The following is a 26,140-nucleotide window of genomic DNA, read 5'->3' on the forward strand; positions in this document are numbered from 1 at the left end:
CTCAACTTCTTTCAGTTGCCAGATTCAAAGGTGCAGTATTTGTTGTCTTGGCCTTAAGAGTCTGAAAATGTGGGTCTGAGTACTGCCTCTGACAGTCACATTAAACTCGCTGACTCTGTTTCCTCTTGTGTAAAAGGGGGACAGCATTTCTTATACAACCTATTTCACTTTATATAGAGGGATGAAGGAAAGCTTTGTAAATTACTACAGAAGTGAATTACTATTATTATTGAATTCATTGTAGATTTATGTCTTCTTGTTTTCATTTTCAAAGAGGACCAATATCATCTTGAGGTGATGTCATGATCTGATAGTGAACTGAATTTAAGTGAGGCAGAATTGTACAAAATCATCAGCTTCTTCCAAAGGCATCAAAGTCTGGTATCAAGACAAGAGCTGGGATACCTGGCAATGTCCTGGGACTCAATACTGCCTTTATGGGGGATTGTAGTAGAGGTATGGAGAGAGAGAGAGAGAGAGAGAGGACTTGTAAGCCAAGATGCAAGAACCAAGGCTGGGGACCTGCCTGTCAATCAAGAAGAAGGTTCCAAACGGAATGTTCCCAGGAGTGGCAGTTGGGGGTTTTTGGCCACAGAGAGAGGAGAAGAAGCAAAAATTTGGCTTTTGAGTTGGTTGTCTCCCTGAGAGTTGAGCTGGCCAGGAGAAACTGAGAGACTCTGGACTTTGTTTTCTCTCTGGGGTTGAAGCTGAGAAAGGAGGCAAGCCTAACTATAGGGGCAAGAAGCTGAACTGTTCTTGTTAGCTTTTCTCTCTCAGACTGAAGGACCCTTTGGGGGGCTTCTGAAAATAGGCTGAAAGATCCTTGGTGACTTTGTAAGAAGAAAGAAGATTTTAAACAGCTGTTGTCCTCCATCTCTCTAACTGTCTTAGAGTCACAGTTTGTTACTGGACTACTTTCTCAAACCCTCAATTCTCCCTCATTTTAGATTAGGGACATCCTCATCCCTCTTACCTCAGTTTCCTATCCTGTTATCCCAATAAACCCCTCGACTTGAAAAAGAAAAAGAAAAGAGTATCTATATAGTTTACTCAAAGGGGGAGGGAAGAAGTCAAAGGCTTCAAGAAGAACTGGGAGGAGAGGGAGGCAGGAAGGAGAGGGTTGGAGAAGGGAGGCAGGAGGTTAGCAAGATGTACTGATCCATCAGCCATCAGTAGGCAAACCCCAGGGCATTCCCCAGAGCAGTTCCCCTGTGTGGCAGCATCCCTGTACTAGCATCCCTCAGCATTTCTCATTCCTACCTCCATTACAACGAAGCATTTTCAGGTTCCCCTTTAGCAGCTCTCTCTAAACATAGTCAGAGTATAGACATTTACAGCAACAAGAAACAGTTTCCTCAGTTTACATTTTCTATTTCAGGCCATTGGCACAAATTGTTCTCAATTGCCCATTCTGCCAGGGAAAAGTCTTAATGCACTTGGAGTAAACACCCCCTAACTCACTAATGGGTTTAAGGCCTGTCACTTACACTCAATCTGATTTAGTGTGCCTGCTGAGATGGTTTTATGGGGGTGTGGCCTCTACAGTTCCTTGGAGTGATAGGTGAGAGCTGGGTGACAGGCAGTCTCCAAGGGTGGATGAGCAGCCCTGAAAAGGGCTCAGTAAACTCACAGCAGAGGTGCTAGTGCTTCCTGTACAGTCCCACACCCTGGTCTATGTCTCATGAACTGTATTTAGATGGAAACATTCAAAAACTATCATGTGCTATATAAATGTAAAATTTTAAAAAATTGTTTCACAGCTATAGTTTCCAACATTTTTTGAGTGTGAGGAATATTTACCAAAAAAAAAAAATTCAAAGGGCTTCCACATCTAGTGATTAAGAAAATTCATAGTTATCATGAGTTCAATAAAGCCTTAAAATTAATTTGTAGTTTATTAATTACAACAGAAGTTAATACACATTTAAATAAAAGTGATACATGTATATGTAACAAAATGTTATTTATTCATAGAAGATATGTTCAATCAATTATGGATCCAAATAGGAATGTGTAGAATTTTGCAGCTCCTTACTCAGTAGTTCAGCACCTACTTAAAAGCTGGAAACTACTGGTTCAGATCATTCTTTGCAAATTATTTTTGCTTCCAAAGAGGGAGGTGATATTCCCTGAATAGAGAGATCATTACTACTATAGCAAGCCTAATTTATAGCTTTGTAATACTAAAAGATGAGGCTACAAACATTTAAAGTATTTCTTACTTAGTAATTTTGGAATTTAATGCATTATTCTTTTTTTTCTTCTTTGTAAAAACCATCTCTCCTTGAATGGGAATGTCAAAATGACATAATTTCAGAGCCATATGGATCACCAGAAAACATCTAAGCTTAACCCTCCTGGTGATCAGGAAACAAATACAGAGAAGGGAAGAGGACTTGTCCAAGGTCTAGATGTTGCCTGATTCAGCAGTGGAATCAGAACCTAGGTTTATTGGTCCTCAGCCCATTATTCTTTTCAACATATGATGAAATGATCTGTGACTAAATTTTTTTTCGCATTTTAGACAGTAAAACTTTCATATAATACTGTTCTTTGTCAGGAAAAAAATTTCATATATATATATATATATATATATATATATATATATATATATATATATATATATATATATATATATATATATTAACTCTCTAGATATCTTTTGAATTTTTTTTTCTAGAAATTTAATTGAAATCTGCAGGAGTTACTACCTGGGAAGAAATACATAAACAGTTACTAGCTATTACTATTCACTATTTACCTAAATGATAACTTGAACTATATATTGGGGTTGTCAGTTAATAGCACTTTCTCAAGGTTTCCCTTCCTCAAAAAAAGTTAGTAAAGAAGAGACAATCTCACTTTAACAAAGCTGTAACTCCTTTTGTATTGAGCTACAGTAAATGATTAATAATTTAATATATATATCACTTTACATATTAATTGTGCCGCATACCTTATAAGATTTGTCCAAGGTGTATCTCCCCAAATAAACTGCGAACTCCTAGTATATTGGTCTGGGACCACATTTTATACTCCTTTGGTCCCCTCTCCACCCCAGCACAGCAGCATCTAGCAGAATGCTAGATATTCAACACATATTTAATTTATACAAATATGACCTAATTGATTTAAACAAAAAAAGCTAAATTCACAAACCTGATCAATGGTAGGTAGGAAAGGTGGGGAATTAAATTTTTGGTACAATAGTTTTTTCTTTAAAGAACTGACCAAAGAGTTTTTTAAAAGAGAAAGTTATCCAAAATTTAAGTAATTTGATTTATTTTATATTTAACTAAATAGTATCTTATAATTTTAAGTAGGAATAAATATTTTTTGTGTGCACATTAATAGTGCTGAAGTTACCAAGAATAATTGCAAAGGTATATAGTGATCAACATTTCCCCTCTGAGCTGAAAACTATGATCTTTGGGTAGGACAGAAGAAAAGATATGCTTTGCCTTGAGCATCATGAACAGAAGAAAACAAATCCCATAGACAATTTTATAACCAGACAGACACATATGGTTGAGCATCCTTAGAAGATGCACATATAAGTCATGGTGTACTGGTAAATGTATAACAACCAACTTTCCAAAAATGGATAATACATTTTTAATTCAAAGCGAATGGCCATTTTACAAATTTTATATGTAAAATTCCAAATTATCTTCCAAAACAATGGCACTATTTCATGGCTTCAATGACAATGTATGAGTGTGCTTATCATTCTACATCCCCACCAATGTTGGTTATTGCTATTTATTGTCATTTTTGTCAGTGCAGGGTATGATTCCTTGCCCCAAAGAAGCTTATATTTTAATGAGGGAAGTAATGTGTTTTTGCTAATTATTCTTACTGGGAAGAATGCATTACAAAGCTTGTTGTAAGAATCAAATGAAATAATGTATATGGAGCTGTCTGTATACTATGTGTGTGTGTGTGTGTGTGTGTGTGAGATATAGTGAATACACAATATTTTGAATATACAACAGTATTAACTCCAAAAAATTTAATATTAATAATAAAAATGGTTTAAAATATTTAGGGATTAATCCCCTAAATCATATTAATAAGCATATTTGGGATTATGAATCTTTAAACAATTTCTTCATATAAACAGAAAATACAAACCAAAGAGGTCTCAAGAAGAGTAGGGAATAAAACAGGGAAGGTGAAGAGTGACTCAAAGAAAAAAAGAATCAGGGAAGTAGGGAGACACTTTTTTTCAGGACATTTACCATCTGTGCTTGTCTGAAGATGCCAAAGAACTATACTGACTATAAGTCAGGATGGCTCATCTTGCAAGCCCTGGAAGATATCCCATTAGGTTTTCCCACTAAGAAGATAACAAAAAGCAGCAGATGGGTGGAGGATCTTGGGACCGTTAGGATGCTTATTTGGAAATGGAAGGTCATGAGCTCTGGTGGTATTCAGTTAACCTTTCCTTCACTTCATTTTTCCCCTATTGAACCCTTCATTTTTACATTCTGTGTCACCCCCTTCTCCCCTAGCCTTTCATATTGTTTTTTTCCTTGAATTTCTCTTTCCAATTATTCATTTAAAAAAATCTTTTTATCTTTCGTATTTTTCCTAACTTATTTTTTAAAGAAATGTACTTGTGCTGTTTCCCATAAAAATGGCAGTATGGATTTGCACTTAGCCTGAAAACTGGGAAAAATTCATGCATTCAATCCCCATTCTTCCTATTACAAATGCAAAATTACTGAATGTGCTCTGTATGGAGACAGAGTAAGCAATAAGTATGCTTTTAAAATAAGCAGCATAGAGTAATGCCAAAATCTAGGAAATTTACTGCTGTATAAAAATCTTATTGCTTTGTTACTATTTTTATATTTGGAATAGTTCCAATTTTTTTATAAACACATGAAACTGATACTTTTAGGCAAGATGTAAAGTTCTAAGAAGAAATAAGAATTTTACCTATTTTCAGACTAGGATTATGAGCCATAAATAATAGAATCTCAATTTTCTGTTTATTCATTGCAACTATGACAACAGGGCATATCTTTAAAAAATTTATTGGGATTTGAGAGACCATACATTTTAGGCATATTTTGACTCTCTCAAAGTTATTAATACTCTAAGCAGACATTTTGAAAGATTTGTTCAAACAAATATGAGCAAACTAAGATTTTTCATTTCCATTATTGTCTTAAAATAGATAACTTTTAAAAGTTCACTGAACAAATCAAATTATAATCATGTTTGCAATGCTGACATAGATTTTCTAAAATAGGCTTTTGGCTTTTGGTGCCAACATCATTAAGAGATTCTTCAAATTACTTTTTAAATGTCCTTTTCCCTTAGGATTTTCACTTATATCTAATTAGGCTACTTACCCCATGCCATGTAATTCCCTGTTGCCAAAACTGCTAAATGCTTCAATAAGTAGGAGGAGGGCATCAATGGAGCAAGACAGATGTAATGTCGTTGGTTAACAATAGAGGTGTGAAACGGCTGCCTTAATTATGAAGCTCATTAATTCACAGTGTTTAAAAAAAATTGGCAAAAACTCTTTTAAAATGCCTAATCTTTTCAAAATAGCATCAGATTGTTATAAACTTTATTTTTATGTATTTAAGATGGCTTGATGTAACAATTAGGTCAGTAATTGACATCTGCATTTAAATGTGTAGAATTCTAGGATTTAAGATTAGTAACCATTAATAAAAAAAATATGCTTTAAATTTTACCATTTCAATATTATAGTTTCTTCTTATAAAAATTTTAATGATTTAAACTAAAAAGTACAGATTACTGAGAGAATTAATTTGCTTAATGAAATGAATTCATTGGAATACTAAGATTTTATGGGTGGGTTTCATAGGTAAACTGGGTTAATTCACTGGGTTATTAGCTAGCTTGGCTCTTCACAGAATAGAACATCATGATTTTCAGTGTTTGAGAGTAAATTGATGGAAAAAGTTTGCAGTTTTGCATACATGAAATAAAATGATTTGTCCATTAAAAAAAAAAGGCACACACACGACAGAACTCAGTAAGAGTTAATGTTTGTCTATGTTTAGAGTATATTTAACTCCTAAAATTTAAGATATAGTTCAATTTAGAAAAGAAGTCTTTCATAATGAAGACATACTTTCTCCCTCCTTTTTGTTTTGAAATATAGATTCCCATAATAGTATCAAATATTAATAAATATTTGTATCCATTTCTACATGCTCATAATTACAGTAATTTTTGCTAACAAATTTTGAAGGAAAAAAATACTTTGAAAGCAGGACAGGAGATCACACATTAAGAGCAACTGTCATTTATGTTGGATTTTTAAGTTTTCAAAGCACTTTTATATCAGTGATCTCATTTGAATTTCATAATAACTCAATATGAAAGAACTAAAGTTATTACTTCTATTTTGCAAATAAGGAAATCAAAAGTCAAAGTGGTCCAGTTATTTATGCATGGTTGTTACACAGCAAATTCCAGAGGCAAGATTTGAATGGAGATCTTCCTCACTCCAAATCCAGTGTTCTACCCATTATGCACTGCCTCTTGTTAAAAATGTGTTATCATTAAAATGTGCATGCAACATGGCAAATGCCAAAGTAGACCAGATCCTAGGTATATCTTGCCCAATACTCTGTTGCTAGGAGAGGAGAAGCCCCAAAGGTTCTATCATAAGTGAATATGATTGACTTCTCACCAATTGATAAGACCTAGAGAAACAAATTCTTAGCAGTCACTTAGAAAAACCTTCCTTTCTTTCTAAAGTTATTTGAATCACTATTTTTAGCTGTTCTATCATTTGATGGAATGAGTAACCTGGCATTATAATCTGCTGTGACATACTTCCTTTGATTTGTCCTATACTAAAGTATCTTCAAATCATAGAACAATATAATTTTAGTGACAGAATGAATCTTAGAAATTCATCTAGTCTGAACTAGTCTGAACATCTAGTCTGAACCTATAAATAGAATAGGATAATAATTACTTCTAGTAACTTTATGAGATTTCAGAAGAGTAATATAAATCTTGCATTCCTTTCATTATAAACTTGCTTTACCACCATACTACTTCTACGTATCACAAATACCACTTTTAAAAAGCACAGCTAATTAGTGAAAAGGATTTTTTAGTCCTAAGCAAAAAATTAAGAAAGTAATATTCTATTCACAAGCTTGCCTGGCAAATAGTGTAGAATAAGTAGTTTTCCATCTTGGAACATTCCAAATTGCTTCTCCAAAGCTCTATTCTGTTGCCTTATTGTGCATGAAATGTACCGTAGGTCATCCAAAGGCTCTTCTAGTCAAAGTCAAACTCCCTAAAAGTCTTAGGGACAAAAGAGGTCAGTCTCTTTACACAGAAAGAAGCTTTTTACTAGTAGTTTGTGAATTTTGGAAAGGAGAAACCCCAAAAATAAAGAAAAAAACCCAAAATAGCCATTTGCATATGTAGTGCTTTTTAAGAATTATACAATTCATAATCTAGAATTTACATCATTAGGTACAATGAATGCAAAATCTTTACCGAACCTCATGGATAACTAAGAATAGAAAAATGACATTTTGATATGGCCATTCTTGTTATTAAATCAGAAAAATTTCCATTAAATGGAAGGGTGGCTCATTACTTCTTTTAGAGAGGCAAAGAAGAGAATGGCAAAGTTAGTTTCAATGTGTTTGAAAATGCAAAAAGAATAATTTCATAGAATACTTGGTCATCTTGCATTGCAGTACTCTTTGTGGTAAAGCAAAATATCAGCATAATGGTAATTGCCATTTATGAGCAAGAGCTGATAAAGAAGAGAAAGTCTATAAAGAACTCAATAAGACCCTCCAAGTTAAATCAACACATGACAAAATACTTGACATCTTCAATGTAAAGACAGATATAGGGAAGGATGCCAAAAAATATGCACAGGGATTAAGAAAAACAGTGAACCAAAGGTTTGTATATTATGCAGAAACTTCATGCCTATAGTTTATAAATGATTTCTTTAAGAAGAATCAGGAGCATGAATATGGTGAACCCTAAAATCCCATTAAAAAATGAAACTGACTATATCTTAAGAAAAGATTGTTTACCCATGCAAGTCATTTCTTACTTTAATGAGCTATTTGTTATGACTCTATTAGGTCAATGACCAAAATTTTTTTTAAATGAGGGCAAAATGAGTAAAAATGAGAAGACCTTCTCAGTAATTTCACCAACTTCAATCTGATTTAAAGAATAGACATTGGTATGGATTAGTGCCATTCTTCATAGAAAGTAAGTTCCCTGAAAGCAAGAACTATTTTATTTTTGTATCCTGAGTACCTAGCACAATGCTTTTCACACTGAAGACACTTAATATTTATTTATTATTTTTCCAAGGTGATTTTAACTGATAAAAATCAATTGTCCTAACCAGCAGACTAAAGGAACCTAGAAAATCAACCAGTCAGCAAAATTGTGATCTCTTTGACAAACAGAAACATGACAGCTAAGGGCAGCACAATAGTAGAACAAATATTAATTAAAAGTTAAGGAAGAGACTTTAAGATAATGAGCAATAATACCACCTCATAAAATAATGAGAAGTGGTGATGGGGAAAAATGAATTTATAAAAAGTTCAAGTTCATTGAAAATTTAAGCTAAATCATCTTAAGAGGAAGAAATTTGAAAGAAAACAACAGGCAGACCAAGAATGGAAGGAGTCTATTACTGTAATAAATTATTTTCTCCATTAGCAATAGTAAGATGACAAATCTGAACTCTGAAAAGTTTTTAATGTTTCACAAAAAGAAAGGGAAATGGCACTAGAGAAACAAAAAGCCAGGACAAGAAGTTAGCCTGGGACCAATACAATTTCGGATGAAATTTAGGTATCAGTACTCAATTTGAAAAGGAAAGTATACCAGATACTTGGAAATAATAATGGATGTTATCACTACTAAAAAAGAGACTAAAAAGAGAATAACTTTTGACCCATAAGCCAACTATCTCATCTGTAGGAATAAGAAATTGGGTAATTCATTGATAAAGGGAATTTGCATGTTAAGAAACTCCTTCTACCAATTCAAGTCAGCACCTAGGTCTTCTGGGCTTCAAGACTAGATCTTGATCTTGTATGCCAGGATGCCTCCCTTTATTTCTACAAATCTATCCTTATAAGAATAACATACATTTATCATAGACACTCGATGTTAATATGAGAAAGAAACAGGCACGTTTTACTAAGTGATTTTCTTTAGTAGAATTTATTTACAATGAAATAACTTACAGGAAGATTTAGCAAAGATGAGATCCCATTGTGTTTAGGGTGTGATTTGACTTGGTGAAGGAAGATGCATCCTCCAACAAGATTTCTGTAGTGAACATATTATAAAGTCATGAAAGATTTCTTTATAGATTTAGCAACAAAATTAACTTTGCTGGACAGTGCTTTGATGATTGATATCAAGTGAAGAATGATACAGGGAAATGTGTACTTGACAAAGGTTTTCTGCCCCATCATAAAATCAAAATGGAAGAGAGATTCTTTACTGACGAAGGGAAGAATACTTAAAATGTTCCTTCTGGCTGATGATATTGTGCTGAATGCATTAAGATCTGGAATACTGAAATCCTTCTAAATGAGATCCATAATCATTTTTTAAGCTAACATTTTTTTGTAGAGCTTTAAAGTTGGAAAAGTGATTTACATATATTATCTTTTTTGATCTTCACAACAGCTCTGGTGAGCTAGGTACTATTATTATTATCATCCTTATTTTATTGATGAGGAGACTAAGACTGAAAGAATTAAGTAACTTACCAGGGTCACACTGCTAGTAAATGCTTGGAGTAGGATCTCTTTCTGATTCTGAGTCTAACACTCCAATCCCTGCACTACATAGCTGCCTTCTAATTTTAGCCTAACTATACACTTGGTAAAAAATAAAATATCTTTTGATCAGACCATAAGATACAGTTAGATGGAAAATCCACAGTTAGTTTGTCAATATATTAATCAATTAACAATAGCCACTGAAGATAGACAACAACAACAAAAACTCATAATTGAATAGAAGAAAGAGAGCAGACTATCTTATATTGGGAAATGGAACTATGATGGAACTTTTAATCGAATCCAATCCAATAAACATTTATTAAGTGCCAGGCACTGTGCTAAGTATTGGTGACACAATTAATAAAAAGGCAATCCCTTCCTTCTATTACAATATGAAGGGGCAGACAACATACAAATGATTCCCAAAATCTCTGAAGTAAAAATATTTTTTCAATAATGTTACCATCACTATCTTTGATGAATCAATCAAAACTGCAAGTTGCTCAAAGGGGCACAGAGAAATATGCGGTAGCTGTAAATAGCTGGTAGTATACTGTTAATGATGAACATATACAAAAGAACCACTACAAAAGAAACTTACTAATGGAAAATGAGGTAGGTTGATCACATAGTATGCATTAAGAAATGGAATGTGATCCACTAGTACTCAAGTAATATGAAGACATGTAGAGAAAGGCTTTTAGTATGATACTTATACCTTTTAGAGGATTGTGGAAACACAAGGACAAGAGTCATAAAATGAGAAGGCACGGCTGAGTTATATAATCTCTTATCTTTGGAGGAAACACCTATATTGATGAACTGACAAGAGTTGTCTACTGTTTCACCATCTTCTCACCAGCCACCTTAAAGCTTGGACAATCAATTATGTCCTGGATGATATAGACCTTTCAGCTCTGGAACTCCCACCCTCAAGTACCTGAGGTGCTGAGCTGAGGTGATTCATGTGTAGGCTGCGATACAAAGTTGGATTCTCCAGTTATTCTATTCCCTTCTTCCCCCTCTATGAGCCTTTCACAAATCTAAAGTTCTGGGTTCATCATCATACAAATGATGCCATTACTACTGAAAGGGGTATCCCAATCTATTTCCTTATGGTTCTACTCACCATCCTCCTAACTCCTCCCTAGAAGGGACTATTATCACTCTTTCTCCAGTGCTCAGAACAATGCTTGATTGGCACACAGCAAGCTCCTGATTCATTGATTTATTCCTTTGAAATACTGAGGTAAAAGTTTAGTGAATCATATAATATTTTAACTAAATGGACTTCTTTCAAAAGGAGGAAAAAATTCACTAGGTGATATATTGGGATTAGCTATTTTCAGTGATAAAAAAGGAATTCCAGGTTGTGTTACCTTTGATTGAGGAGTTTCTGAAAGAGGTGTATGATGGAAAATATATTTTGTATGTGTATATGCAAAGGGTTTGCACTTGTTGGGTTATACTCATAGAAGATCTAAGTTTATTATGATAAAAAGAGATCTTTGGATTTATGTAACTGGTTTTAAACAAAACCTCTAAAATGTTAAGAATGAAATGACATGCCAGCAGGACCAGGATGTATTCTGTTTTGATGAGTCTACAGGAATAATATATATGTGTGTGTATATATATGGATAAAAATAATTTTATATAGGGATGGCTGAAGCACAAGACATAAATAAGTGACTCCCTTGGTAGATGACAACATTTCTTGGAATTTTCTATGTAATGTACTTAATAATCAGCATGCTGATTCTACACATTCGCTTTGTTAGCTATTTGTTTTCAATTTTAAATCCTATGTTGGATTCCTTTTATACCTATTACAATTCTGGATTGACTCCTACAGTCATTAGATAGCTTACCCTACATGAGGAGATTGTATGTACTAATTTCATTATTATCCTGAGCAAAATATAACTAAGAAAAAGAAATGTTCTTTAAAATAATCGTAAAACAAACCTCCAGAATGGGTACAATGCCTTTTTTTAATCTAATATTAGTGATTATACATAATACAAGTCTCATTCATGTAGCAAACTGAGAGTAGATCAACGTGGTATCCATCAATTAACACATCAAATAATCACTATCTATACAAAAGGACCAAAAGTTTATCAGATTGGCAAAAGGAGCACTGAAGAAACTGTAAGACTTGAATAGGCTCTCAAGAGCATATACAGAGAGACAGAGGCCTAGGAAAGACAATAAATAATAGTGCACTGAAGATGATACAACCAATGAAAAGACAGAACATAGAAATATTCTCCTATTTTAAAAAATTGCTTCAATCCTGATTTTTTAAACATGAATAAAGGCAGGGAAAAAGAAAGTTGTTTATAGTGATCTAAAAATATCAAGAAAAATTTCATTTGTACTTAAAAATTTTATTTTGGTTTTTATTTTATTTTGTATTTTATTTTATTTGGCATTTCTGCAAAATTATTTGGCACTAGGTAAAAAACAAACAAACTAATGAATCTCCATGATAAAATTAGCCCAGGATGAGTTGGCAGTAATAATATAAAGTAATATGCACAAGTGATACTATAAAATATCTTAGAATCAAAAGATTTTGGTGTTGGAAATTGCTATTTCATTGCCCAGATAAAGATTGCTAGTAGTAGTGGCAGACTCAACGCTAAAAACCTTGTTCTTCTAAATCCCAAGGTAGGCTTCTTTCTACTGTGCCACATTATCAGATTAAGAAAAGGTAAAAATATGCTGTAGGTGATAATTAATGAGTAATTCAACTAGTTATGGTCAATTTTAAGAGTTAAGAACTTGGGATTTGAATATAGTAAGTGATTTAATTATTAAAAATTCAATTTGATATTTATCAAATGTTTCTTATGTAGAAGGCATTGAGTCAAAGTTAAATATAACTAAGAATCACTACATTTAAAATTCACAGTTTATATTCAACATACAATAATAAAATCATGAAGGAAATATGAAACTCACTGTCAGAACTGAAAGCAAATCCTCCACACTGCATTCAGGTTTCAAATGATCCCTGAACATTCTGACAGTTGGGTGCTTCAAATAATAATAGGATGCAATTCGGCCAAATGTAAGTGGTTCAATGCTCCGATTATCCTGTTTTAAGAGAAAGAAAATAGTTCATGCATAAAAAGCAAATTTTAAAGTATAGCATAAAGAAAACAAAAGCAGTTTAAAAAAAACAGATGTGTTCCAAAAGGTTATAAGTCAAATGTTTAAACTAAAAAATATATATGTACATATAAATATGTAAATAAAAATAACATTTCCCTTCCTTGCCAATGGAAACTGCTATAAATTGTGATTAGGTTCCTAGGCCAGCTCGCCGAAGTCAACTCCACCATAATATAGCTGAAGTACTATAGACATAAAGTAAAACTGCAAAAGATATGGAATACATTTAAAATAAAAATCCAGAAAGTGACATATATTTATAGGTACAAAAACTTTTAAAGTATCTAAAACATGATAATACCTAATCCACAGTGATCTTGGCAGACTATTATGGTGATAAGTCTTAGCTTAAACTTAGAGGCAAAAGTTCACTTTGGATCATGTCCATTGTTCCTTAAACATGTTTGGATTTTAGGAAGGGAATACCCAGGCCCTTTCTTCAAAGGGAAAAGGTCCTTTAGAGAATTTAAATTGATGTTCATTTGAGCCAGGTTTCTAGAATTTCTTTTATTAAAAAAAATCAAATATTTTCTTTTTTTCCCCAATGACATGTAAAAATTTTTAACATTAAAAAAATTTTTTTTTGAATTCCGCATTCTCTCTTTTCCTTCCTACCTTCCCCATTCACGGAGAAGGCAAGCAATCAGGTATAGGTTATACACATACAATTATGCAAAACATTTATCCATATTAGACATGTTGTGAAAGAAAACCCAGACAAAAAAATTAAAAACTCCAAGAAAAATAAAGTTTAAAAAAGTACACGTCAATCTGTATTTGGACCCCATTGGTTCTTTCTCTAGAGATGAACAGCATTTTTTATCATAAGTCCAAAGGAATTGTCAAGAATAACTAAGCTGTTCACAGTTGATCACAATAATGATGTTACTGTGTGCAATGGTTCTTCCCACTTCACTTTGTAGCCATTTATTTCTTTCCAGCTTTTTCTGAAACTATCTTGTTCATCATTTCTTATAGCACAATGGTATTCCATCACAATCATACAATATAACTTGTCTAGACATTTCCTCAACTGATGGGCATGCCTTCAATTTCCAATTCTTTGCCACCACAAAGAGCACTGCTATAAATATTTTTGCACTTATGGATGACCCCCCCCCCCCCACACACACCCTTTTTAAATCTCTTTGGGATACAGACCTAGACATGGTATTGCTGGGTCAAAGGGTATGTACAGTTTTAGAGTCCTTTGGGCATAGCTCCAAATTGCTCTTCAGAATGGTTAGATTAGATCTCAACTCTTCTAATAGCAAATTTGTGTACTAATTTTCCAATATTCTCCTCAACGTGTTATTTTATTTTCTGTCATATTAGCCAATCTGATACATACCTCTCCAATTTCAATACAATAAGAATGTTCCAGCTCAATGAGGGCCTTTTCCACAAGGTTTGAAAGGAACTTATTCATGGACTCATGGCTCACATCATCCAGGTTATAATAACTAGAAAAGAACAAAATAATTACAACTAATAGCTTTAAGATATTTTATATTAAATTATCTTAATAATACTAAATAAATTATTCTAATTTTATGTAGTAGTATTTTTCTCACATGTCAAAAACAATGTGCTTTATCTCCAAAAAACGTAAACAAACTCAAGCATAATTACCTACATTTTATTGATGAGTAAACATCTGGGTGGCAAGTTGGTTAAAGGCAGCACCCTATGGATAACCAAATAGTTGACTTTGTTTAAAGACTACTAATCTATGTATAAAGGAGTAAGTTTGTTGTTTTTCCTAACCGAAACACCACTATATCCACATGTACCCACTCTTTCTGTCTTCCCTGACCCTGCAACCCAATCACTCAAGTTTTTACTATAGGAATTAGATAAAATTCTAAATACAAATAAAACATAATTTAAGAGCCTACTCTGTAAGGACCTTGTGATATATTAAGTGGATATACAAAGTTTAGAGTAAACTTGATCTCTGTCCTGAAGGAACTTACCTAGAAAACATAATATATAGTAAGCACTTAATAAATGGTAATGCATCTAAGTTCTATTAAATTAGGGACATATGTTTATAGTTGGAAGATATTATAATACCAGTGGAAAGGTAATAATTTATTTTTAAAATCTGACCAGAGTGAGCTATTATTACATAACAAAATTATTTTACTGACAAGAGTGAACTTTTCAGAGGTGAATTAATCACTGACAATAAACTGCTCACTTTTGGAAGCAGATAAACCACTTAGGGCCCAATGAAGCCATTTGGTAAATTACTATTCCAATGGTATTAAACAAATAAATGTCATCCTGGGGTCTAGAAGGCTTAAAAAATATATCCAACCCAATTCTGTAGGGTACATACAAAGCTCATTGGGCTTGCTGTATGTTATGCATGTGAAAAAAATTCATAAGGGCATGTATTTGACCTTTTTTCACTTTTCTTTATCCTCTAGAGAACATCACCACCTCCTGTAAATCCCTCTGATTGGAAGGAATTTGTGTGCTGGCAAAGGTCCAAAAGGCAGAGTGGCTATCTCTGTACTGTTATAGCGATATTCTAATTGTTACTCAATGAAACCTTAACACTATGCAAAGTAGGAAATTTGTTTCTACATTCCCCACTCCTGTCCTCCTCCAAGAAAAAAGTGAATGGAAAAGAGATTTGGGATCAGAGTAGTGGGATTTAGTTGTTCTCAAAGCAGGAATATAGGCAGAAGACTTTAAATCTATTTTGGAATAAAGAAGTCTTATCCCTAGTTGGTTCAAAAAAAACAAACAAAAGGTGACTGTACTCTCAAATAAAGACAGTAGACCTCTAGAGGTACTACTGTCAGCTTGATCACTTCTTTTTTTCCCTCAAAGCGATGAAAACAGGCTCACCAGTATTCTGTAAGCAAACATAAAAAATAAACCTACTTGGACTCAGATAATAGAAAGAGAAACTTAAATTAGAAAGATGGACATCAGGAAAATATCTCAAAATATGAGATTTTCCCATTGGTTAATAAGCCAGATAAAAATCCCTTTCCTTTAACTGTAAATATGTACATTTGTCATGATTACTATCCTGATAGATATACATTACTATGAAAGGCAGAGGGAAGAAATAACTGAGATGGCTGTTATAATGTTTATGGAAAAAGGGAAAATATGCTCTAATTTGAATATTTATCTATGCAGACTAAAATACAATAAGATGTTAAGTATTGAACCCTCTCCCTAAAAAAAGCAATGGCAAAGTAATACAAATGGTTATATTTTAGCTCTAATTTTGATAACATTTAAGTACAGTTTTATTTTTTTCCCACTTAAACTTTTAGAACCACTTGAAAACTTAATGTCTTCCTTGGAAAATCTTTAGTCTTAATGTGAAACAAGCTGTTATCATGTGATGATGACCAATTAAATATCATATCAGTTCCATGGATAACTTAAACCAAACAGATTTTGCTATATAGTCAGGTATTAAAGGGTTAAAGACTAATAAGCATTAAAAAAACTTAGCTCTAGTCCTGGGCAACAACATAAAGAAATCTTTAGTGAGAATAATGCTGTTCTACTTTGGAACTAAAAATAAAAATGCTGGAGATGTAAAGCCCCTTGAAGAACAGAGCATCCGAAGCCACTGAAAATCATTAAAAACATTTTTCTATTTCTTTTTTTTTAGGCAAAATGAAATTCATCAGCCAACTTTTGCAAATGACAATTCACCACATTCTTTGGATTTGCTGTTCCTATAAGCTTTCTAACATTGTATTTATCAACTGTCTATACTAACATACATTTAAGAAGTTACTTCTAAATTGAAAACACTAGTGAGAATGTACTAAAATTCATGAAAATGTAGTATTTTGATACTCTGTCTAGTAAAAGTTGTATGGTAAAGAAATTACTCTGCTGTATGATAAACAAGTTAGCAGTATGTGGGGGACTGTTTAGGAAAACACCCATGCCAATTAAAATATTTAAGAAAAAAATTTTTTTTAAATTTGAAGTAATTAAAAATAGTAAATAGTATGAGGTCTTGCAACATATTGGGCATTTAATAAATTGGTACTGATATTGATGATATTAATACATGTCTAACCTATAAAAACATGAACTGAAATGTCCTGGTCATCCTTCCTTCAATGGAAAAATTTTTTTTTCTAAAATCACCACTGTCTCCAGTAGGTGGTGAAAATCGTCCATCAGTAACTGAATTATTGCATTGAAAAAAGTTTTGCCTTTCAGATTTTGCTTTTCACTTGATGTGCTAAAGCATGTTTATGTCAAATCTATTGGAAAAATGAAAAGAATGATTTCATGGTTTTAAGTATTATCTATAAAATATGTAAAATATGTCATAGCATATACTTATTAAATATTTAAAATAATCTGTTGCCAAGGGGGGGATAATTAACTTAAAACTTACGTCTCAGAAGGGTTAACACATTATCAGAGACTGCACTGAAATAGCAACTTGCTGAAAAACTCAACACATTTTCTCCAAGCAACATATAATTATACATATATATATATGTGTGTTTAAATATATATATTATGTGTATGCAGAAATATATGTGAACTATATGTGATGATGAAACAAGTAGAATTATCTAATTTATATCCACATTTTGTCTTACTAAATTTTGTTGGTCAAGAATGCTCATAATTCAAATATTTTTATTTTAATGCTCATGATTAAATCATAATTTAGAAATGTATGATAACATTTACAGAATACCCAACTTTTAAGTAATAATAAATGATATGTTAATTAAGAAATATAATTATTTAAAATTTGTCACTTTATTAAAAAAATATGAAGCTTCTCATAGATAGGGCTTAGTAATTTATTTTAACCAGTCTAAAGAAAAAATGTAGTTTTTCCTTACTTTTTGAACTGTGGTTCTAAATCCACTTAAATTATTTTCCCATCTTACAAGAGAAATCAGACTTTATAAAGACAGAATTCATAGAATACCCACAGTATATATTTTGATGAAATGAAAGTAATTAAAGCAGATATAGACAGATTCCTTTTTTTCCTAGACCATAAAATAATTTTGAAATAAATGTATTGCATTTCAGGGAACTTAGAACAATTTTTTGGATTCATATATTCTCTTGCAGTAGATTAATATAGTAAGCTCCTACAATGTGAATTGAATCTGGTTGAACTATAACATTTGTACACACATATGTGTATATGCTTTTTTTTCCACCTGGAAGGGATTATATGTTATATGTTTTCAGTGATGACAACTACTAAAATTACTGTCATTTAAAAAACAAGTAGTATATAAGTTTAAAAGGCATGTTTTCATTGTATACTCTTCACTGTGAAAAAAATATAATTCATGGGTTATCTTAAGCGATTACACAACTGTTTAATTACAGATAAAGAAAAAACACAATGCAGTTTCATGCTCACTGCATTGAAATCATCTAATCATTATTTTCCCTTTGCCATAAACAGACAGACAACCTTTTTATTAGCATGCTATTTCATTTATTTCACAGTGAAACCCAGTTTCACAATAATTGACTTGTCAGAAGCTCTAATTTATGAGGCTGGGCTCTGTAAGCCTTCTCTATATTGGACTCAACCTGCACACAAGCAGGGTTGAATATTTACAATGCTGTTAACAGGTGCTGAGTTGTTTAATGATTCTAATAGCCAGAAGCGTCCTAAGAAAGCCAGCGGGATCACAATTACAGGCTGTTTGAACACAACAATTACTCGTCCCCTGAGAGGTGTGAAAGTCAAAGGCAGTTTTATACTGACAGCATCTAGCACATGGACTAGACAAGCTAACTTCCATTAGTAGTCCTTTGGGAAAAAGTAATAACAAACCCCCTAACTATCATAAAAATTCACAAAGTATATAAAATTTAAACAATCAAAAACTGAAACTAACTTTTTTATTATCCTTAAAATTTGTTATCAGAAGAGAAATAAAAAATCTAAAATCATTTTTCTAATGTGTGAAATGATGGAATTTTACAAGTTAAAAAAATAAAGAGGTTTTGCAGCAACAGAAAACATAAAGTTTTTCCAAATAGTTTGGATTTAATGCAGATAGTGGCAATTGTTTCCTGTTTAGTTTTATGTAAACCTGGCCAGAGATGTCTTGTCTTGAAATGCTGCTGCTATAACTGTCAGGACTGGGAAGTCATTTGTTACAACACCATGTTTTTTTATGTTCGGATTATGCGGCAGTAATAATGACACAAATAATGAAAGTAGGTTGCAAGGACAGCTGAAACTACCGTAACATTTTTATCCTACTATTATTTAAAAGGCTTTCTCAGGAGAATAAAGAAAGTAAAATTGAATCCAGAACTCAATTTGGAGGGCATTATATTTTCTGAAAACAGTAGCTCATATATGTAGCTTTATTTAAATATAAAATATATTATCATATTATCTTTATACACGTCACATTTACTATTTGCATATATGCAAATAATAGCAAAATGATAACTATCACATTTCCATATGAAGCATAAAATATAATAAGTTGCATTTATAAGAATTTGGAAAGTAAACAAAATAGAAGCAATTTTGCAGAGGGGTTATCTCAGAGTGGTATTTAATTATAACAATAATTATTTTGTATTATATGCCAAAGACAACTGAAAATAAAAATATTGTTCCCATATATAACTAATTTGTGCTGTGTATCAGCTTGGAACTTGCTTTAAATTTCAGTATCAATGTATAATCCTTGTATTTTGTTCTTCCATAAAAGGAGGGAAGTTAGGGACTATTGAGATTTGAAAAATTTAAATTATTGGGTACAAACACTATTATATTCCCTGCTACTAGCAAATATGAGACTGGCAGAACTCTTTATTTGGGAATTGGAAGTTTTGAACTAGAGTAGGACAATCTGTGCCTCTCCTATGGTAAAGCCTTCTGAGCTTGTACTGGATCTGATCAGTCAAAGCTGGACACACTGTATAGTGACCCCAACACAGTGATGTCATTTTGGTACTCCCCAAGTATGGAAAAACAACAACCAATCAATCATCTAATGTTTATTTGGTATTTGCACTGTTAGAGCCTAATATTTTAAGCCCTCAGGGGTGAGGCCCGGGAGGGGATATCCTGCTGCGAAAGAAGGGGCACATTGTCTCAGAAGGAAAAGGGAGCAGGTTAAAGCATCTGTAGTGGCTAAGGATGGGACTGGGCCTGTAAGAACCTAAGGCAATTTGTAGCCTGGCCAAGATGGGGAGACTCAATTCTCCTTCTTCCTGCACACTCTCCCATATTAATGTATGTCAAAGGTCATCCAAATTGCCACATAAAGAGCATGTTGAACATGCATGGACTGTAACATATTGCTAGTCAAAAATTATACAGAAAACGAATGATGTTTTCAGAGAGATGTGTAACTGGGAAAGGAGGTGAGATAGACATGCAGTAAGAAGAGGGAATAAAGGAAAGAGAGACCATATGTTCCTGTATAATCCATAAAATTTTAAGAAATCAAACACATTGTGTAGTCTCTGCTATGGAGGATTTGTGGAAAGAATAGGTCAAGAATGGTATAGGATGAAACGTCCTGGATGGGTTATGAATTTGTACCATTAGAGTAGTAACCAAGAGATCACAGATCCACTAAAGTACTGTAGTGTGAGTCCATATATTTAATATATGTTTATTTATGTATATACAATATGCACAAAAATGTAAAAGAGTGAAGGGAATCTTTCTGACTTTAAAAGTGGAAACTTTAATGAAGTTTTAAAATAAAAGTTGAAAACTTTAATTGAAAGATCAAAAAATATAGCCACTTGGTTCAATTAAAATAGAAGAAATCATAAAGAGGAAATCCATGTTTATTTCCTCAGATTAAATTAATTGCTAGTAGTAGTTTTCCTTTATATGCTTCAATGTCTTTATATCACCTTCCAGAAAAATTACATTTGTGAAAGCGTAACTCTATGTTAATAGATGACAAGGTGGTTAAAAAAAAATCAGTATAAAAATAATTTAAACCTTCACTCCAGCTAAATTAAAAAAAAATTTGAATTCCTTACTGTCTGTCCTAGAATCAATACTAAGGATTTCCTGTAAGGCAAAAGATCAGGAAAGACCAGAAAATTGGGGTTATACGACTGGCCCTGGGTCACATAGCTAGGAAGTGTCTGAGACCACATTTGAACCTATAGCCTCCCCTCTTCAGGCCTGATTCTCTATCCACAGAGTCACCTAGCTGTCCCTCTAGCCAAATAATTTAATCTCCAACAAATAGTTTAATGGATTTATTAGAAATTAGCAAGTTTGTTACTGTAATTATATCCTTTCCCTGTAGATCCTTGGAGAAAGTTGCTTCTGAGAACAGGAAAAAAAAAACCAAAAAAGGTAGATAGCAAGAGAGAAAAAAAGTCTAGCTAATTTACAAAGTGACCAATAAAAAAACTGGTTACCTGAAATTTGACTTTAGCAACACGAATTAAGACAATAGAAAATATTTTCATCATTTTATCTATGCATTATTATAATACTGAAAAACATTTCAGAATGCTATTTTCCTTTAAAATAAACTAATATATATGCCTTACACATAATATTTTGATATGTATCTATGCAGAAAGTAAGAAAGTAAAAGAAGGAGGATTACTTTTTACACAGTAGCATTGTGCTAAACACAAGTGCTATTTGATTGACTAGAAGGAAATTTTGTATTTCTAGTACTTTGGTGAATCTGTGATGACACCGATGTGGATACTATCTCCAAGAGAATACAATTTCAATCCACTAATTTTCTTCTTTTTCAAAGACTTGTGTGCACTTTCAGTCTTAAAAATTCTCAAGGAGAGGGGTAGATAGGAAAGGGGCACCACTGAGTTGCTATGGGCCTTCTCTCCATTTCTCTTGACATTATATGAGTAACAACAGAATCCATCAATCAGTAATGTAACATTTATTAAGTATCTACTATATTTAATAAGAAAGAAAGAAAGAAAGAAAGAAAGAAAGAAAGAAAGAAAGAAAGAAAGAAAGAAAGAAAGAAAGAAAGAAAGAAAGAAAGAAAGAAAGAAAGAAAGAAAGAAAAGAAAGAAAGAAAGAAAGAAAGAAAGAAGGAAGGAAGGAAGGAAGGAAGGAAGGAAGGAAGGAAGGAAGGAAGGAAGGAAGGAAGGAAGGAAGGAAGGAAGGAAGGAAGGAAGGAAGGAAGGAAGGAAGGAAGGAAGGAAGGAAGGAAGAATTTGACATTCTAAAGGAGGAGAAAACATATCTGTATATAGGTTTATACTGGATACATAAAAAAAAATAATTATGGAGTGGGGGTCAGGCAGTCAGAACTGTGCTTTAGGGAAATCACTTTTGGGCTATGTAGAATATGAATTTGAATATGAATTTGGGTACTTAAATATCAATACTGATAACCTTGCTAACACCCTGGGCAGAGGGGTGGGAGATATGAGAAAATGTCATCAGGCACAGTGGAGAGGGGTAGGGGAGCAGATTCCCCTCCCCCCCCAATCCCCCTGCCTTTCTAGTAATGAACAGGGAGTGGGGGGTAGGGAGGAGAAACACCTGTCCTTAGAAAGCACTCTGTATGCCATCTTTGGCACCCGTGCCATAGTTTCGCCATCATTGATCTAGGTCCTCAATCTTTTTTGCTTGTTCTTTTTGAGTGCAGGGAGTGGAGTTCCTGACCATAGGATAGAAAGCTACAGGAATGTGGGAGTCGATTTCTAGGCAAGGTAGTATGGTGTCAGTGCCCTTAGGAACCAAGAAACCATTGGAAGTAAGCTTCAGGGCCTCAGTCCAATGGCAGAAGAAACACTCTGACAATGATGGCACCTCTGGAAGTGAACTTGGTGGACCAATGCTTTGTAGGAATTGAGCTGTTTTGAGTCTACTCTCCAAGAAACTATGTTGGGATATGGGAGATTATGCCCCATAAGTATTTTGGGTATGCTTATACAATTGTTCCTGTGATATTTTTGAAGTAAATATCTGCTTGCAAAAGGTGAAGTTAAAACAAAAACAAAAACCTCCAAAGTTACCAATGATCTCTTAACTGCCAAATATAACGACCTTTTCTCTATCCCCATTCTTGATCTTTCTACAGCACGAGACTTTCTGACCACACATGCATATGTTCTACAGGTTGTTGTTTTTTTTTTCTGGTGCTCTTTTGAATAATATCTTACTTTTCTATCATATTCAAAGAACTTCCAAGATCAAACCTCTATTTTCTTGAAATTACCTTGTGTTAGTGCACTTCTTTCCCCCCCTACTCACAGTTATCACGCCGCATCACATTTTTGTTATTTCTCACCGAGTCTTCTGAAACAGTCTTCCAATAGGTATTCTTCCCCCTTTTTTAAAGCATTTCTCTTTCTAAAATTGTCCTTTATATAGCTGCCAAAGTTGTCATCCCAATGCACAATCTTGAAATTTGGCATAAGTCACATCCATGATGTAAAATCGCACCTTTTACAAGAAATAGTTCACCAACTCCTCTTTAGTACCTTCCCACTATTAATTATTTCCTATTCATGGCTTGCTTCATAGATATCTCAATTTGCATGTTGTCTATTCTATTTGATTGTAAGGTCCTTTAGGGTAGAAGTTGTCTTTTGCTTCACTTTTTTTCTGCCCCTGTTCTCAACACTTAGCACAGGCCTTGAGAGTAGCAGGATTTAATAAAGGTTTACTAATTAATTGATTGGAGTCAGATGCACAAGATTCCAGTCTTGATTGTATCCTAACTAGCTCTGGAATCATGAACAAGTGATAACCTTTCAGGGTTGGTTTCTTACGTAGGATGATTAGAAGGAGGAGTTTTTTAACTGTGTGTGTATGTGTGTGTGTGTGTGTGTGTGTGTGTGTGTGTGTGTGTGAGAGAGAGAGAGAGAGAAAGAGAGAGAGAGAGAGAGAGAGAGAGAGAGAGAGAGACTCCTTTGCCACTCTGGTGAAATCTACGGATCTCTTAAAATAATATTTTTAGATAGTTAATATATAATACATGAGATTACAAAAGAAATCAATAACACTGAAATACAATTATCAAAATATTAAAGAAAAGTCACAGATCTCAGGTTAAGAATTTTTTCTTTATAGGATCAGAGCAGGAAGGAATTATCAATGGCCTTCTTTTCCAGGCTCCTCATTTTATAGATGGAGAAACTGAAACCTAGATAGGTTTAAGTCACTTGTCCAAAGTCACAAAGTTGGTGTTAAAGTTGGGGTTTGAACATGGACTTCCCTAATTACAGACTCGGTGCTCTTTATACCACAACACAGTGTCTTCCTTCCTAACAAAATTGTTGTCTTGAAAACATAAGACAGTATATAAATGTTATTTTTCTTTCATTTTGTCTATTTTAATGATTTAGGGGTGATTATATTATTCTTTTGTATTTAATATTTATGGACAACTGCAAAGATCCATATTGCTAAATATAAGTATTATTATGTAAACTAGTTCTCTTGGGCTCACTGTTAAGCATCCTCGGTACAAACCTAGTAACATACAGTACAACAGGAATGATATGCACCTAGAATTGTTTCCATATAATGTTGATCTTTGCTAGGTATTTGGCATGATGATATCTATTAAAAACACAGTTTAAAAATTTTTGTGGATCAATGTTTTCTCTGAACAGTTGTAAACAATAGTTAAATTTGTGATGATAAGTTAGTTCCAGTTGTTTTGAAAGCTGAAATCTCTGGGATATTTTCAGGTCAATATTTATAGCTGAGGAATTTGTCACCAGTACATGAAAGATAGATAGCATTCAATATTTAATTTCTAACCACTGATTTGTGTCTGCACCGTTTTAACCATTTCTTACATATTCTACATTGAACTCTTGGTTCAGGGTCCTTTTGCAATATCTGGTCACAAACATCTGGTCTTGGATTGTCACTAAAAAACCTTTCATTTCCAGAAACATATTTGTATGATTCAATCACTTTTTTGATGCTTCTTTGTCAAAATATTGTTAACTGAATTTGTCCAGATATTACCATTAGAGGGTTTTTGATTCCAACCATGGATCTTAGCAATTTCAAAGGCTCTATATCTAGGGATAAATCATTGCTGGATATATTTAAGAAATTCAATGGTACTTTCTTATTATCAGTCTTGACTATTGTTTGTTCTTAAGTATTTATGTAGTTTTCTGACCTATTTGTCATATAAAGGAAGAATGTCTATTAATCTTCCTATTTTTTAACAAAGACGTGTTCATCATTCTATAGCTACTACAGAGTAAAGTTTCACTAACATTGTATGGGCTTTTTTTCTTTTAATTTTAAAATTTGTTATGGTTCATTTTGCATTTCCTGAAGTGGATATTAAGATCAGTATTGCATAAGTGTCCATTGTTTTAAATATGTTCTTCCCATCCAGTTTGGATTTCAGGATGTTGGTAAATTTCATAACACGTTCAATCACAGCTTTTCCCTTTGATGACTTTATGCTGAATGTCTTGTTTTTTTAATTTACATATATCATTTATCAAAACCTATTTCCATATTATCAATATTTGCAATAGAGTGATCATTTCAAGTAAACATCCCCATCATAGTGAATAATCCTTGTTATCACTTGCTAGAGTCCTTGTTAGTGTTCTATTTAAAATTTTTCCATCTATGTTCACTAAGGAGATTGATCTGTAGTTTTTTTTTTCTTTTTCATCTACCTGGCTTTGGAATCAGTACCATATTAGTGCCATAAAAGGAATTTGGTAAAACTCCTTCTTTGCTTATTTTGTCAAATAGTTTGGATAGTATCAGGATTATTTGTTCTTTAAATGTCTGCTAGCATTCACTTGTGAATCTATCTGGCCCTGGGGAATTTTTTTCTTAGGGAGTTCCTTGATGGCTTGTTCATTTTTTTTTTTCTGAGACAGGATTGTTTATTCTATTTCCTCTTTTGTTAATCTAGGCAATTTATATTTTTGTAAGTATTCACCCATTTCACCTAGATTGTCATATTTGTTGCCACATAATTGGGCAAAATAGTTCTTAATAATTACCTGAATTTATTCTTCATTAGAACTGAGGTCACCCTTTTCATCATTGATACTGTTAATTTGATTCTCTTCTTTCCTTTTTTTTTTATTAGATTAACCAGCACCTAGTCTTATTTATTAGTTCAATAGTTCTTTTACTTTCAATTTTATTAATTTCCCCTTTGATTTTTATGATTTCCAATTTAGTTTTT

The 26,140-nt window shown here is 33.0% G+C and overlaps 1 protein-coding gene across 1 annotated transcript in view; it reads right to left on the reverse strand.

Moving 5' to 3' along the window:
* ASCC3 (activating signal cointegrator 1 complex subunit 3) overlaps window positions 1-26,140 on the reverse strand; it is a 411,239-nt gene that overhangs the window by 63,772 nt on the left and 321,327 nt on the right. Inside the window, exons 35-36 of the mRNA XM_056818622.1 lie at window positions 14,332-14,443; window positions 12,768-12,902 (exon numbers count right to left, since the gene is read on the reverse strand). Coding sequence (XP_056674600.1) covers window positions 12,768-12,902; window positions 14,332-14,443 — 247 coding nt within the window. The remainder of the gene's footprint in view (window positions 1-12,767; window positions 12,903-14,331; window positions 14,444-26,140) is intronic.

Source organism: Monodelphis domestica, chromosome 2, assembly GCF_027887165.1.
Source record: "Monodelphis domestica isolate mMonDom1 chromosome 2, mMonDom1.pri, whole genome shotgun sequence".
In the NCBI taxonomy this organism is placed as follows: domain Eukaryota; kingdom Metazoa; phylum Chordata; class Mammalia; order Didelphimorphia; family Didelphidae; genus Monodelphis; species Monodelphis domestica.